This window comes from Grampus griseus, assembly GCF_964374135.1.
Source record: "Grampus griseus genome assembly, chromosome: 19".
Classification (NCBI taxonomy): Eukaryota; Metazoa; Chordata; class Mammalia; order Artiodactyla; family Delphinidae; genus Grampus; species Grampus griseus.
Genome location: NC_139013.1, coordinates 1,237,264 through 1,251,372, shown reverse-complemented (window position 1 = coordinate 1,251,372; position 14,109 = coordinate 1,237,264). Strand labels below are relative to the sequence as shown.

The 14,109-nt window shown below is 44.8% G+C and overlaps 1 protein-coding gene across 1 annotated transcript; it reads right to left on the bottom strand.

Moving 5' to 3' along the window:
• Window positions 1–1,205: 1,205 nt before the first annotated feature.
• LOC309837086 (uncharacterized protein) lies at window positions 1,206–13,449 on the bottom strand. The gene is made up of 4 exons (XM_082677428.1): window positions 13,216–13,449; window positions 12,552–12,590; window positions 11,813–11,939; window positions 1,206–3,243 (listed from the first exon to the last, which is right to left on the bottom strand). The coding sequence occupies exons 2-4, from the start codon at window positions 12,582–12,584 to the stop codon at window positions 1,850–1,852; spliced, it is 1,554 nt and encodes a 517-aa protein (XP_082533554.1). The 5' UTR covers window positions 12,585–12,590; window positions 13,216–13,449; the 3' UTR covers window positions 1,206–1,849.
• Window positions 13,450–14,109: the final 660 nt, after the last annotated feature.

The following is a 14,109-nucleotide window of genomic DNA, read 5'->3' as shown; positions in this document are numbered from 1 at the left end:
TCCCCAACTTTTTTGGCATCAGGGACCGGTTTCGTGGAAGACAATTTTTCAACATACGGGGGGGGGTGGGGGTGGGGTGTGGGGTGTGATAGTTCAGGAGGTAACATGAGCAATGGGGAGCAGCAGATGAAGCTTCACTCGCTCGCCCGCCACTCAGCTCCTGATGTGCAACCCGCTTCCTAACAGGCCACGAATCAGTGCCTGCTGGTCCAGGGCCAGTGGGTTAGGGAACCCTGGACTAAGGGATTTCCTTTCTCTGTTTCTCTGCCTCTGTAGCAATGGCCTTTAGGTGAACATCCCAGAGAGGCTATAGGAATCCAGAAAAACAATAGCTTATTTTCTTTCACAAGGACCTCAGCTACAAAATATACACTTGCCTGGAGGTTGTGAGAATTTCTGGTCATCTGTGCCCACTGATACTGCACAGTCAGAGTCAATGGAGCATTTGTTGATGCAATTTTAGAAGGGGCACACTCCATCTACTCCACTGCACTCTCCTCCACTCCAGGGTTTCTTTACCAAGATGGTTCCCCCTGGCCCTAGTCTTACAGTGGCATTATCTAGTGAACTCTGGGGATCACGGCATGTGGTTCTTTTGCAGGATAACTGCTAAGCATTATGTGATATTTACTGTGAATAAGAAAAAAAATTTGTGTTGTTATCAGAAGCACTGAAGGCTGTCATAACTTCCTGGCTCCTCAGGGTGTTTTCTGAGCCCACAAAAAATCCTGATACCCAGTCCACAAATTAGGACCCTAAAACCCTGCAGTCTTTTCTAGGAGACCCTGGGCAACAATATATTTACCTTAGACCAAAACCAGAAAGATATATATATATATATAGTGTGTGTGTGTGTGTGGTACACGGGCCTCTCACCACTGTGGCCTCTCCCATTGTGGAGCACAGTCTCCAGACGTGCAGGCTCAGCGGCCATGGCTCACGGGCCTAGCTGCTCCGTGGCATGTGGGATCCTCCCGGACAAGGGCACGAACCCGAGTCACCTGCATCGGCAGGCGGACTGTCAACCACTGCACCACCAGGGAAGCCCAAGAGCTATATTCTTAATCATACTGACATGTGAGGCACACAAAGCATGGGACCCCCCTCCCACCATGAGAGCTGTGCAGTCCTTAATGCTGGTAGAGCCCAGTTGTTTTCAGATCACCTCACACAGTGAATGGAACTCCAACACCAAAGGTGGCTTAAACATTAATGCCTTTATTATTGCAAAATGCAGAGCAATAGGAGGCTTGCAATTCCCAGCTTTGTGACTCAGAGGCTGGGAAAATCCAAAAGAAATGTCACCATAAACAAACATGTCCCTGAAAATGCAGTCCTTCCTGTCAAGTCACAAATAGAACTCAGACTGGGTCCACTGGGCCCAAACTGGATCGGGTCCAGGCCCTACTTTGGAAATGGGAAGGGAATGAGGATCCCACAAGAGCTAAGACTACTCATTACTTACCCCACAAACAGGAATGGGACAGAAGTCAACTTCCCTGAACATGTTGGGAGATAACTTTTGCACATTGTGTGAACCTGCTGGGTAACACAGGTGAAATGAATTCTGTCATACTGGCAGTGACATAAAGCTAGAAAGAGCCTGGCAGGAAATAAAGTATAACACAGCTCCTTAAGGATTCCTACATAACACTCCCCACTGCAGATTTTTGGATGTATGGGCTTTAATTCAGATGAATGGCTCCCTCACAACTTCTATCCTCCACTGTAATTACACTAGAAGGAAACTGCACATCCCAGCTATCTATGGCCCTTCACTAGTGTGAAGTCTCTCGTGTTGAATGAGGTTATATTTGCAGCTGAAAATTTTTTCCAACATTCACTGCACTCAGGACCTTTTTCCAGTGTGAACTCTCTGGTGCTGGATGAGGCTGGAACTTTGGCTAAAGGATTTTCCACAGTCCCCACACTCATACGGCCTTTCTCCTGTGTGGACTCTCAGGTGTTTAACGAGGTTAGATTTGCAGCTAAACGATTTGCCACATTCATTGCACTCAATAGGCCTTTCTCCAGTGTGAACTCTCCAGTGGTTCTTTAGGTTGGAACTATGGCTAAATGATTTTCCACAGTCCCCACACTCATAGGGCCTTTCTCCTGTGTGGACTTTCCGATGTGAACTAAAGCTGGAGCTTTGCTTAAAGGATTTCCCACATTTACTGCACTCATAAGGCCTTTCTCCAGTATGAAGTCTCCTGTGGTGAATGAGGCTGGAGCTTCGGCTAAAGGATTTCCCACATTCACCACACTGATGAGGCCGTTCTCCAGTGTGAACTCTCTGGTGGTAAATGAGGCTAAAGTTTTGGCTAAAGGATTTCCCACATTCACTGCACTCATAAGGCCTTTCTCCAGTGTGAACTCTCTGATGTTGAATGAGGTTAGATCTTTGACTAAAAGACTTCCCACATTCCCTGCACTCATAAGGTTTTTCTCCTGTGTGAACTTTCCTATGGCTATTGAGGCTATAGCTCTGGCTAAAGGATTTCCCACATTCACTGCACTCATAAGGCCTTTCTCCAGTGTGAACTCTCTGATGTATAATGAAGCTGGAAAGGTAGGTAAAGAATTTTCCACATTCATGGCATTCGTAAGGCCTTTCTCCAGTGTGGACTTTCTGGTGCTGAATGAGGTTACATCTTCGGGTACAGGCTTTTCCACATTTGCTGCACTTGTAAAGCCCTTCTCTAGTGAGGACTCCTTGGTCCTCAACAAGTGTGTCTGTGCAGTTGAGGGCTTTTTTGCCTTCTCCCCAGTTCTGATGCTTTTTTCCACTGTGAAAGACAGCCTCACACTCATTACTGTTGTTTGGCTTCTCCTCAGTGTGAATGACCTGTTGATGGAAAAATCCCATGCTGGCTAAGAAGTCCTTCGCAATCTCCATACAGATAATGGATTTCCCTGACAAGTGGGTTGTGCAACTCTTTACATACAAGTCTTGGTCTGCAGAACTTCTGATGGGTATCTTTCCAATGTGCTGCCCCTGGTACTGCTGAAGGTTGGCAGTGAAATAAAATTGTTTCCCATACGTGTATGGTTTCTGCCCAAGATGCATTCCCTGGTGCTCAGGCAAGTGCAAAATATCTCTCAAGATTGGGCCCCACATCTCAAAGGGCTGGGCCTTCTGGGGAGATGAAATTGCTTTAAGAGTTCTGATCTGTGACACTCCTTCTACAGAAATGCTCTGTTCAGGAGATGTTTCCTTATCTTCCACTTCATGCCAACAGCCTGAAAAAGTGATGGTGAAGTACACGTTAACTATATTGAGAGGGGGCAAAACAATCACAAATGTAAATTGATGCATCAAAGAATCAGTCCATGAAACTGTTTTCAGGAAAAGAAAGTTGGGGTCAGCTTGAGGAAGCAGCTGCTCTGCCCCACTGGTTCCCTAAGTTCACAGGATGGTGTGGGCCTCCCCAGGCACAGGACATGAGTAAAGGGTGTGGCCCAGGGAGAAAGGCATGTCCTACAGCTCATTCTTCTGCTAATGGCTTTTAGCAGGATTATATCTGCTGACAACGGGATGCTGTGCAGAAGTCCAGTCCAGTCCCAGAAAAATCTGACTGGAACAAAGGTAAAAAATGCTTAAGGATAATTAGACACTTGCACACTTTAGGACACTACAAAGTGAGAATGCACTAAGGAGGGAACAGTGTGAGGAATAAGTGAGGTAAGCAGTCCAGAGAGGTGGGGAGTAGCTCTCAGCTGGAGTCAGAATAAAAATGACTAGTAGAAATGACAAGTCAGCAAAGTGTTAAGAATGGAGAAGGGAAGGTAGAAGTGAGGTGTGGCCACTAGCAATGGTACCAAAACACAATTAAACAGGACAAGTTCTTTGTATGATTTTGACAAAGCCCTGAAGTGATGTCCTCTCTCAAATGCCATTCATCTGTGTCAGGCCTGCTCTGAGCCCATCTTGTTGAGAATGGAGTCATGTCCATCCTGTGAAGCAGAGGACATTTTCTGTAGCCTCATCTGAGGATCTGCATGAGACCAAGAGTACCCAATTCCTAAGGGAATGACAGGACAAGTCAGTAGCCAATACTGTCCCAGACAACTCAGCACACAATAGACCACCAGAAAGCTATTTAAATACTACAAAAAAGTTCCTAAGGACAGACAGAGGTAAGAGAGCAGAAAAGTAAGAACCAGCAATGTGTCTTCCCTTCTGGACAACTATACTGGTAGAATCAATCTGATGTAACCCCTCTGCAATGCTAAACTGCTTTAATTTTGATCACTTTCAGCTCTTAGCATGGTAATGGTTTTCATTCTCCAACTCCCCTAACTCTGAGCCCTGGGGCAGGCACCATGTATATGTTCCTGGAGAAGCTTCTAGGAGCCAGGTTGGGCAATAAGGCATCTGTCCTCCAAATATCAGAAATCTGTGCTCTTTTTGCTGCTTCTAATGATGGTAGTGCTACAGAGTTGGGCAGCCATTGTTGGAAACCACACTACCAATGTTGCAAAGGCCCTCCCCTCACTAGCTGAAGCAATTTCACAGGGGATTTAAAGGGCAGATGTCTATTCCGTCCACCCCCCTCACATCATTTTTCTCTTAGTCCCATTTTGATAGGCAGAAATTCAAGGACTAAGGCACTCAAAATCAATCATATATGCAGGGGAATTTACAAAGTCACCATGCATATCTGGGTAAGAAAAAAATCTGAGTAGACCTTAACTTTATACCTCAGACTGATCTCCAGGTTGGAGACACCCTATAGCCATTAAACAAACAAACAGAAAGACAAACAAACAGATCCCAGCAAACCCTAGGAAGAGGGAGAACTGAATCTCAAGTTACCACAATGTAAGACACAAACACCCATTTTTCAACAACAAAAAAAAATCATGGGACATACAAACCAACAGTTTATCCCTCCACCCCCTTTCACTTCAATATCGTTGAAGCTAAAAGGGTATAAATTCAAATAATGTGTTATAATTTTAGCATGGTAAATGTAATTTCCATGGTAACTACAAAGAAAAAAATAGCTATAGAAAGTACACAAAGGAAACGACAAAAAATGTAAACATTTTACTACCAAAACACAAGTGGAACACAAAAAACAGTAATGAGGAAACAAGGGACAAAAGAGACCAAAAGACATGTAGAAAACAAATAGCAAAATGACAGAAGTAATTCCCCCCTCATTAGTAATTATTCTAAATGTCAATGGAATAAAATTTCTAAGCAAAAGAGAAACTGGCAGAATGGATAAAAGAACATAATCCAACTATATGCTTTCTACAAGACACAACTTGCCAGGATGGTTCAACATAAAAAATTCAGGGGTTTCCCTGGTGTTCCAGTGGTTAAGAATCCACCTTCCAATGCAGGGGACATGGGTTCGATCCCTGGTCAGGGAACTAAGATCCTACATGTCGCGGGGCAACTAAAGCCCTTAAGCCACAACTACTGAGCCTGCACGCCACGACGAAGCATGCATCACAATGAAAGATCACATATGCTGCAAGGAAGATCCTGCGTGCTGCAACTAAGATCTGATGCAGCCAATAAATAAATAAATAAATATTTTTAAAACAGATACAAAATTCAGTGTAATATATCACATTAACAGAATGAGGAAAAAAATCATACCACCTCAATCAATGCACAAAAACTACATGACAAAATTTAATACCCTTTCATGATAAAATACTCAACAAACTATCAATAGAAGGAAATTAGCTTAACATAATAAAAGCAAAGGATTTAAAATCCATGACAAATATTGTACTCAACGGTAAAAGACTGAAAAGTATTCCTACAATATCAAAAACAAGAAAAGGACACCAGCTTCCACCACTACTATTCAACATAGTGCTGGAAATTCTAGACAGAGCATTAGGCAGGAAAGACAAAAGGCATCCATAGCTCATGAAATTTTAAAGATTCCACCACAAAACTGTTAGAATAAATGAATTCAGCAAAGGAAGAGCATACAAATTAAACAGTTGTGGGAATTCCCTAGTGGTCCAGTAGTTAGGACTCAGAGCTTTCACTGCCAAGGTCTGGGTTCACTCCCTGGTCCGGAACTAAGATCCTCCAAGCCAGGCAGTGTGGCAAAAAAAAAAAAAAAAAAAAGAATTAAACAGTTGTGTTTTTTTTTTTTTCCTCCCAGCAACAGAGACATCAATGGTTTAATGGATGGGGGAGCTTACAAATCTGAAGCAAGGTCCTGACGTGACACCCCACCCTGTACAGCAGACAATGGGCAGGACATGACAACAGTCCTTGCTCCCAGGGGAACAGAAGATTACCAGTTATAGGGGAACTGGCATCAGGTGGGCTCATTAGTTACCAGGGAAACCAGTAGAGAGGCAAACCCCTCACCACCCCTTTGATAAGAATGATCACTAGCTGGGGCCTGGGGCAAGTGAGTAGGAAGGTCAGTCATGTGCATAGGGTATAGATGAAGCAGGCAATGGTCGGGCAGGGGATGTACAGAGAGCAAGAGAACAGCCATCTTGAGTGGCCTGACCATACACTCTACCCCTACACACACTGCACGACCCTTACAATCTTGGTCTACCCTCTTCCGCGATATCCCTGGGGTCAAGTATGTAGGGGGCACTGCAACCAGATACCACAAATACAATACAGACAGCAGCAGCCTCAGAGTATCAAGATACCTACTATGCTCAGAAGAGTCATTTGCCAGGATGTGGGCAAATTTTGGAGCCAAGATCTTACAAGGTCAATGGAAAGAGAGTCAATAGTAAGAGTGCCCTGTCCAGTTATAAGGAAGGTAAGGCCACCCCGGGTTTTCACAAACCCAGAGCTACCCCCATGGGGAGGTCCGGATTTTAAAGAAACATTCTGGTGACCTGGCCAATGGTCAGCAGTTGCACTACAGATCTGTCTCCCCATGCTAGGTTGAGTGCCATTAAGGTTGGACCCATTAGATCCTTCCAAACAAAAAAGAGTTAATCCCACTAGTTGGACTTATGTGTCCAGAAGCCAGCCTATTCCATTCCACACAGCATAGCCAAGGGAGGCTCATGGGCAGTCAGCTGTATAGTAACGTTTACCAACGGGGTCCTTCTTTTTTTTTCTTTTTTTTAATTTTTGGCTGTGCCATGAAGCATGTGAGATCTTAGTTCAACAGGGCTCCTTCTGATGTACTGGCATGCAGGACAAAAATATGGTGAGAGTCTTTCTCCCCCATTGTCAGTAGTCCCCAAATAGTCATAGTAGCCAGGTCAATTTTTCATGGAAGTCCAGAGAAGGTTGACAATCACATCTCGCTGGAGACCCAGCAATTAGACTCACTTCACAGTGAGGCCAGTGTTGCTGTTCAGTCGTGGAATAGATTTCCTCCTTCAGGCTAGAGATGAAATTTAAGACATCTAACAGGCACAACACAGGAGAGATTATGACAATTAAGCAAAACACAAGCAGTAACCACATTCTGAGATAACACACCTGCCTGTGGTTTTTCTCCTAGTCTGCAAAACAGTTCAAAACTCAACTTTCAATAACACAAGAACGTGACTAAAATCATGTATACGATGGCCCCTTAGTTTCACCTTGGATGTCTGAACAAGTTACTCCATTTTGACTTTCAAACACATTCCCTTCCTCAATGGCCAAAGCAGATGTACAACGCATGTCTGAAAGATCACAAATAGGCTGCTCTGATCAGTAAAATTTAAGTTAAGCCAGAATGACTCCCCTATACCTCAACACATGGAGATTTTTCCCATCATTTCCCCTTCTGATTGCAAATCTCTCAGTAGAAAACATTGATGACTAAAATATCCGTCCCTCTAGGCTGGGGTGCTGGCTCCTACCCCAGGTTCAGATCATGTCCCTCAGTGCTAGGCCTCCTTTATATTTGCCTAGTTATACAAGGTGGGGAAAAACTAATCAGATCTCATGAACAGGCTCAGAGGAATGTTAATGGGCAAACACTTTATAGGCCATATACTTCTTTCTTTCTTTTTTTAAAATAAATTGATTTATTTATTTTTGGCTACATTGGGTCTTTGTTGCTGCACACGGGCTTTCTCTAGTTGCAGTGAGCAGGGGCTACTCTTCATTGTGGTGCGTGGGCTTCTCATTTGGTGGCTTCTCTTGTTACAGAGCACGGGCTCTAGGCACGTGGGCTTCAGTAGTTGTGGTGCACGTGTTTAGTTGTTGCGTGGCATGTGGGATCTTCCTGGTCCAGGGCTCGAACCCATGTCCGCTGCACTGGCAGGTGGATTCTTAACCACTGTGCCACCAGGGAAGCCCTAGACCATATATTTCTTATACCCAATTGTCACACAAGCATTGTACATGTGCTTTTAGTAGCAGACTTAAAGCAAGCAGTGTCACACTTAATGTGACACAGTCACACTGTCACACACTCTGTGGCAATTTCACTAGATAAGTTTCTTTCCATCCAGAACATCAGGGCAAAAGTATGGCTAACATAATAACTTTCATAAATACAAACCTCAATTAACAGAACTAGAATTTAATATCCACTAAAACATAGCCTTTTTTCTCCTTGAAATTACCCTCATCTCCACCAAACAGCCAAATCGAAACTAATCTGTTTGTAAAACAAGTGTGGTCAATTGACCACTTAGGCTCCTCCAAACTAGTTGTGGTGGAATTCCTCAGAAGGAGTGTCAGAATGAATTCCCAAAAGGCCTCTCAAGGCCAGGAAAGCCATGCCAAAGGCATGCCACCAGATTATGCCTTGGTGGATTTTTCTCTTCTAGAAGTTCCCAAAATATTGAGATTCCTGCACATGCCAGGAGTCAGCCTTTTCCATTCCCCTGATAAGGCTGTTCAGAACCCAAGAGTCCCCAATTTCTGGAGGCACCAGGCAGGGAGAAAAGAAAAATGTTTCAATTCTACACACAGGTGTAGTTTACCCAATTGCTGTAAGTCATAACTAACTTCAGGGGAAGGGCTTCCCTCCACACGTATGAAGCAAGGTCTTGGATCAACTACCTACCATGTGCGGCAGACGGCAGGCAGGACATGGCGGCAGTTTTCCACAGTTGTACTTCTACACACTAACAATGAACAATCTGAACAGGAAACTAAGAAAAAACTCCACTTATAAAACTATCTATCAAAAGAATAAAATACTTAGAAATAAACTTAACTAAGGAAGTAAGACTTGTACACTAAAAAGTATAAAACACTGCTAAAAAAAAATTAAAGACAGTAAGTGGAAAGACTTCTATGTTCATAAATTGGAAAACTTAATATTGTGAAGATGTTGATATGACCCCCAAGCCATCTACAGACTCAATGCAATCCCTATCAAAATTCTAATGATGTTTTCTGCAGTAATATAAAAATTCATCCTAAAATTCATATGCAATCTCAAATGACAACAAACAGCCAAAACAATCTTGAAAAAGAAGAACAAAGTTGGAGGAGTCACAATTCTAAATTTCAAGTTATCAGTGTGAAGCTACAGTAATCAAAACAGTGTGATACTGGAATCAAGGCAGACATACAGACCAATGGCACAGAATAAAGAGCTCAGAAATAAACTCTCACATATATGGTTAAATGGTTTTCAAAAACGAGGCCAAGACCATTCGACAGGGAAGGACAGGCTTTTCAACACATGATGCTGGGAAAACTGAATACCACATGCATAAGAATGAAATTAGATGGACACCAGGTACATAAATTAACTCAAAATGGATCAAAGATATAAACTTAAGAGCTACAAATATAAAATGCTTCAAAGAAAACAGAGGAAAACTTCATGACATTGCATTTGGCAGTGATTCCTTGGAAATGACATCAAAGGCACAAGGAACAAAAGGAAAACAAACTGGACTTCATCAAAATGAAAAACTTTGGTACATCAAACGATGCTAAGAAAATAGTAAAAAGGCAACTTACATAATGGGAGATAATATTTACAAGTCAAATATCTGATAAAAAAATTAATATCCATAATATATAGAGAATTCCTAAAATTCAAAAACAAAAACATCAAGCAACTTGATTCAAAAGTTGGGAAAAGGGCTTCCCTCGTGGATCAGTGGTTGAGAGTCCACCTGCCAATGCAGGGGACACGGGTTCATGCCCTGGTCCGGGAAGAACCCACATGCCACAGAGCGGCTGCGCCCGTGAGCCATGGCCGCTGATCCTGCGCGTCCGAAGCCTGTGCTCCGCAACGGGAGAGGCCACAACAGTGAGAGGCCCGCGTACCGCAAAAAAAAAAAAAAAAAAAAAAAAAAAAAAAAATTGGGAAAAGACTTCAACAGACATTACTCCAACAAAGATATACAAAAGGGTAATAAGCACACAAAAAGATGCTCAACATCACCAGCTGTTAGGGAAATGCAAATTGAAACAGTATGATACTGGGACTTCCCTGGTGGTGCAGTGGTTAAGAATTTGCCTGTCAATGCAGGGGACACGGATGTGATCCCTGATCCGGCAAGATCCCACAGGCTGCGAAGCAACTAAGCCTGTGCACCACAACTCTTGAGCTTGGGCTCTAGAGCCCGCGAGCCACAACTACTGAGCCCACATGCCACAACTACTGAAGCCCGTGCACCTAGAGCCCATGCTCTGCAACAAGAGAAGCCACTACAATGAGAAGCCCGCGTACCACAATGAAGAGTAGCCCCCACTCGCCACAACTACAGAAAGCCCGCGCCCAGCAACGAAGACAAAATGCAGCCAAAAATAAATAAATAAATAAAAGAACATGCCTGTTTAAAAAAAACAAAAACAAAACAAACAAAAAAACCAAACTATGCTACCACTTCATACCAATTAGGATGGTTATCACCCAAAAAAAAGAGAAGTATTGGCAAAGATGGGAGAAATTGGAACCTTTGTGCAGCTGTAATTTTAATTCTATTAAAGACAGATTTAACATAAGATGAAGCAATTCCAATTTTCCGTATATACCCCAAAAAATTGAAGCAGGGACACTAAATAACTGCACACCCATGTTCATAACAGCATTATACACAAGAGCCAAGATGTAGAAGCACTCAAGTGTCCCCCTATAAATTAATAGTAAACAAAATGTGCTACATTCATAAAATAGAATATTATTCAGCCTTAAAAAGAAAGGAAATTCTGACACATACTACAACACAGATGAACCTTTAAGATATTATGCTAAGTCAAAAAACCAGACCAAAAAAAAAACTGCTGATGATTCTGCCAATATGTGACACTCAGAATAGTCAAACTCAGATAGAGAAAGTAGAATGGTGGTTGTGAGTGGATGGGGGAAGTTACTGTTTAATGGGTACAGAGTTGAAGTTTACAAGATGAAAAACTTCTGTGGATGCATGATTGTGATGGTTGTACAATGAGAATTACTAAATGCCACTTAGAAGTGGTAAATATTTTGTTTTGCAAAATTGCCACAACTAAAATAAAGAAAAAAGAATCTTAGCAAAAGACCTCTCAAGAAAATTTGTGTAAGCAGTGACTATATAAGTGACTACACTTCCAGGCACAGTCAGGAACAAATAAATGTGAGGTACAGGAAGGGAGCAATACTAGGGTGCCATGGAACTAGACAGTCACCCAGCGAGAGAGAGGACATGACAGGTGGGATCCATTAGGCTGACCTAAAGAACAGCGATACCTAATCCTTCCCTGTGAAGCTTCGGGGCAGGAGGTGCTGGAGTGATAAGGATGAGAAGTAGACATGCACTCAGCTCAACCCTTGAACCACAGCACATACCCAGGCAACTGGGAAAGGAAGCAGTACCCATGGTTTAGATGGAGACATACTTGACCCTGGAGAAAAGAGGAAGGCCAAGCCTTGCCCAGGGCATAGGGGCAGGTGTAAGAGCTTACCCAATGAAGATGTAAGTGCAAAATTCTCCAGCATCACATCGTGGTACAGGCATCTCTGAGCCTCATCAAGGAGAGCCCATTCCTCCCAGGAGAAATACAGGGCCACATCCTCAAAGGTCACACTTCCCTGCTAGGACAGAGACAGATGAAATCATCAACAGCCTCACTCCTGAAGACCCACAATCTATCTCCTCACACATCTACCCCATGTCCATCCTCCTCCTAAGATCTCAGAGGAGATCCCAGATCCTGGTACCATTGGTGTCTGCTGTCTTCTCATACTCCCAGCACTGTGTTCACTCTGCTGTCCACTCTGCAACCACATGGGGCCTGTTAAGACCTAGATGCGTACACCTCCCTCATCTGATCCAGACCTCCCACTGCCTGCAGAACAGATGCCTAACCTCACAGGCAGTCATTCCAAGTCTGACTCTTACTCCCCACACCCAGTTTGTTCTCACCAGAAAGGAAGGAGACCTGCAATTCCCTAAACCAGCTTAGCCTCACCTCCAAGCACTTCCCGTTTTAGTGATAAGCTTCTACATCTCTTTCCATTGGTGGCCTGAAATGGGAACCCCTCCATCAAACCCCTGGACTCAACTCAAGACCCTGAGCTAATATTCTCTAAGGTCCCCACACACAAAGGTTGGGAAAATGGCACGTGACAAGTCTCATGACACCACAAATTTGGAGAAAATAGGGGTTGGGACCAGTGAGGGAGGACGAAACCGCCACTTACCTGATTAGGTTCCGAAAGCACTTCCGCAGCCATGGAAACCTGTGGGAAGAGGCAGGTCTTAGAGGGATGTGAGCATGGCATCCTACCAGGGGCTCAGGCCTTCCCTGCACCCCTGGGAGTCACCAGAGCCAGGTAATCTCGGACCGACCATCTAACCTCTGTATTGACTCTCAGCAGTTTTGTGTCCTTGGGGAAAAAACCCCAAACACCCTCTGCCGCAATGTCCTCAGCAGCCCTACAATTTGTGCTTCCACTGAACAGACTCTGGGGATTTTTTCAAACTTAACTTAGATCATGTCCCTTTTACGCAAAAATTTCCATGGCTCCAAGAGCCCTAAGAAGGAAGGTACAACTCCTCAGCCTGTCACTGCAGGTGCGACTCTACCCACACTTTGTTCCCTGCAGAAGCAACACGGACCCCAGTTTTCCCCAATCCTCCCGGCTCAATCCGACCTCCCAGCCTTTGCACCTGCCGGTGCCTCCACCTGTGACCCTCTGCCACGCGCCATCACACCGTCTGTCAGAAACAGGGCCCCACACACGGCCACCTCACCGTCCTGGACACCGGGGCCTGGGCTGCGGGCACGAGAGCAGGCGCCCCGCACTCGGGGCTTTAGTGTCTGGTGGGGCGAGGGCGGTGAGGACCCGCAGAACGAGCGTTTACCTGAGGCGGGTCCCTCGGCGCCGCCGCCGCCACCTGAGCCACAAGCCGGGGCAGAGAGGGGACAGCCGAGCGTCCCGAACGGACCGGGCACCAACGTCTCCAGACCGGCCCCGCAAGCGGCGATGTGCCCGACTATAGAACCGCCTCTAGTCACTGGGGACAAAGCCTCTTCCCGCGCCTCCTCTGTCTGTCTCCCCAATACAGACTCTGCGCTCTGACCCCAAGGACTGCCAAAATGACCGCCACAAAATACAGGAAGTCTCGTCTTCGCCCAGTGCGCCCTCCCGGAAATGCCGAAAGTCTGGATGTTCATTGGGTGTTCTTCGCTGCCGCTCAGCGCATAGCTTTCTGGGTAATGGAGTTCCCGCCGGCACACAGGCCCGCAGGAGCGGCGCCTTTGCTGGAATCTCCCAGGGAAAGGGTCAAGCAATGCCACGGGGCTGCTCAGAGCTGAAGGCCTTGTTCTTCTAGGTCGGAGAGAAGCTTCGCTTCCTTTCAAAGGGGCGAAGGCCAATTTCTGGGGAGCCCGAAGTGCATTTAGAAATCCTTCAATGCTATTGATCTCTGAAGTGTTTAGAAATTCGGATTCCATGCGAACATTGTCTGGTAGATGTGAACATTGTCTGGTAGATGCAAGTGATTATACATTATCCTATTGTCCTGTAAATGCACGCAGACTGAGGCATTAAAGTCATTTTTGTGAGCTTTAGTACGTTTTGTCTGGGAATTTAAAGAAAAGGAAAAAATCACCTGGGCCACAGTAGACAAGATAGAGGAGGCATATTGGACGGCTCTGACGAAGCCGGATGTGGTGGGATCCGGGCCTCTCCTTCCTGGTAGTCAATGATTAATGATTATGCCCAACTCAGTGAGAAACACCGTCTTATCCATAAA

Excerpts from the sequence above, each read along its gene's own strand:
- LOC309837086 (XM_082677428.1), bottom strand. The coding sequence starts at position 12,584 with ATGGCTGCGGAAGTGCTTTCGGAACCTAATCAG. Across the intron at positions 11,940-12,551 it reads TGCTTTCGGAACCTAATCAG|GGAAGTGTGACCTTTGAGGA; the intron begins GTAAGTGGCGGT and ends CTGTCCTAGCAG. Across the intron at positions 3,244-11,812 it reads TGCACTTACATCTTCATTGG|GCTGTTGGCATGAAGTGGAA; the intron begins GTAAGCTCTTAC and ends TCACTTTTTCAG.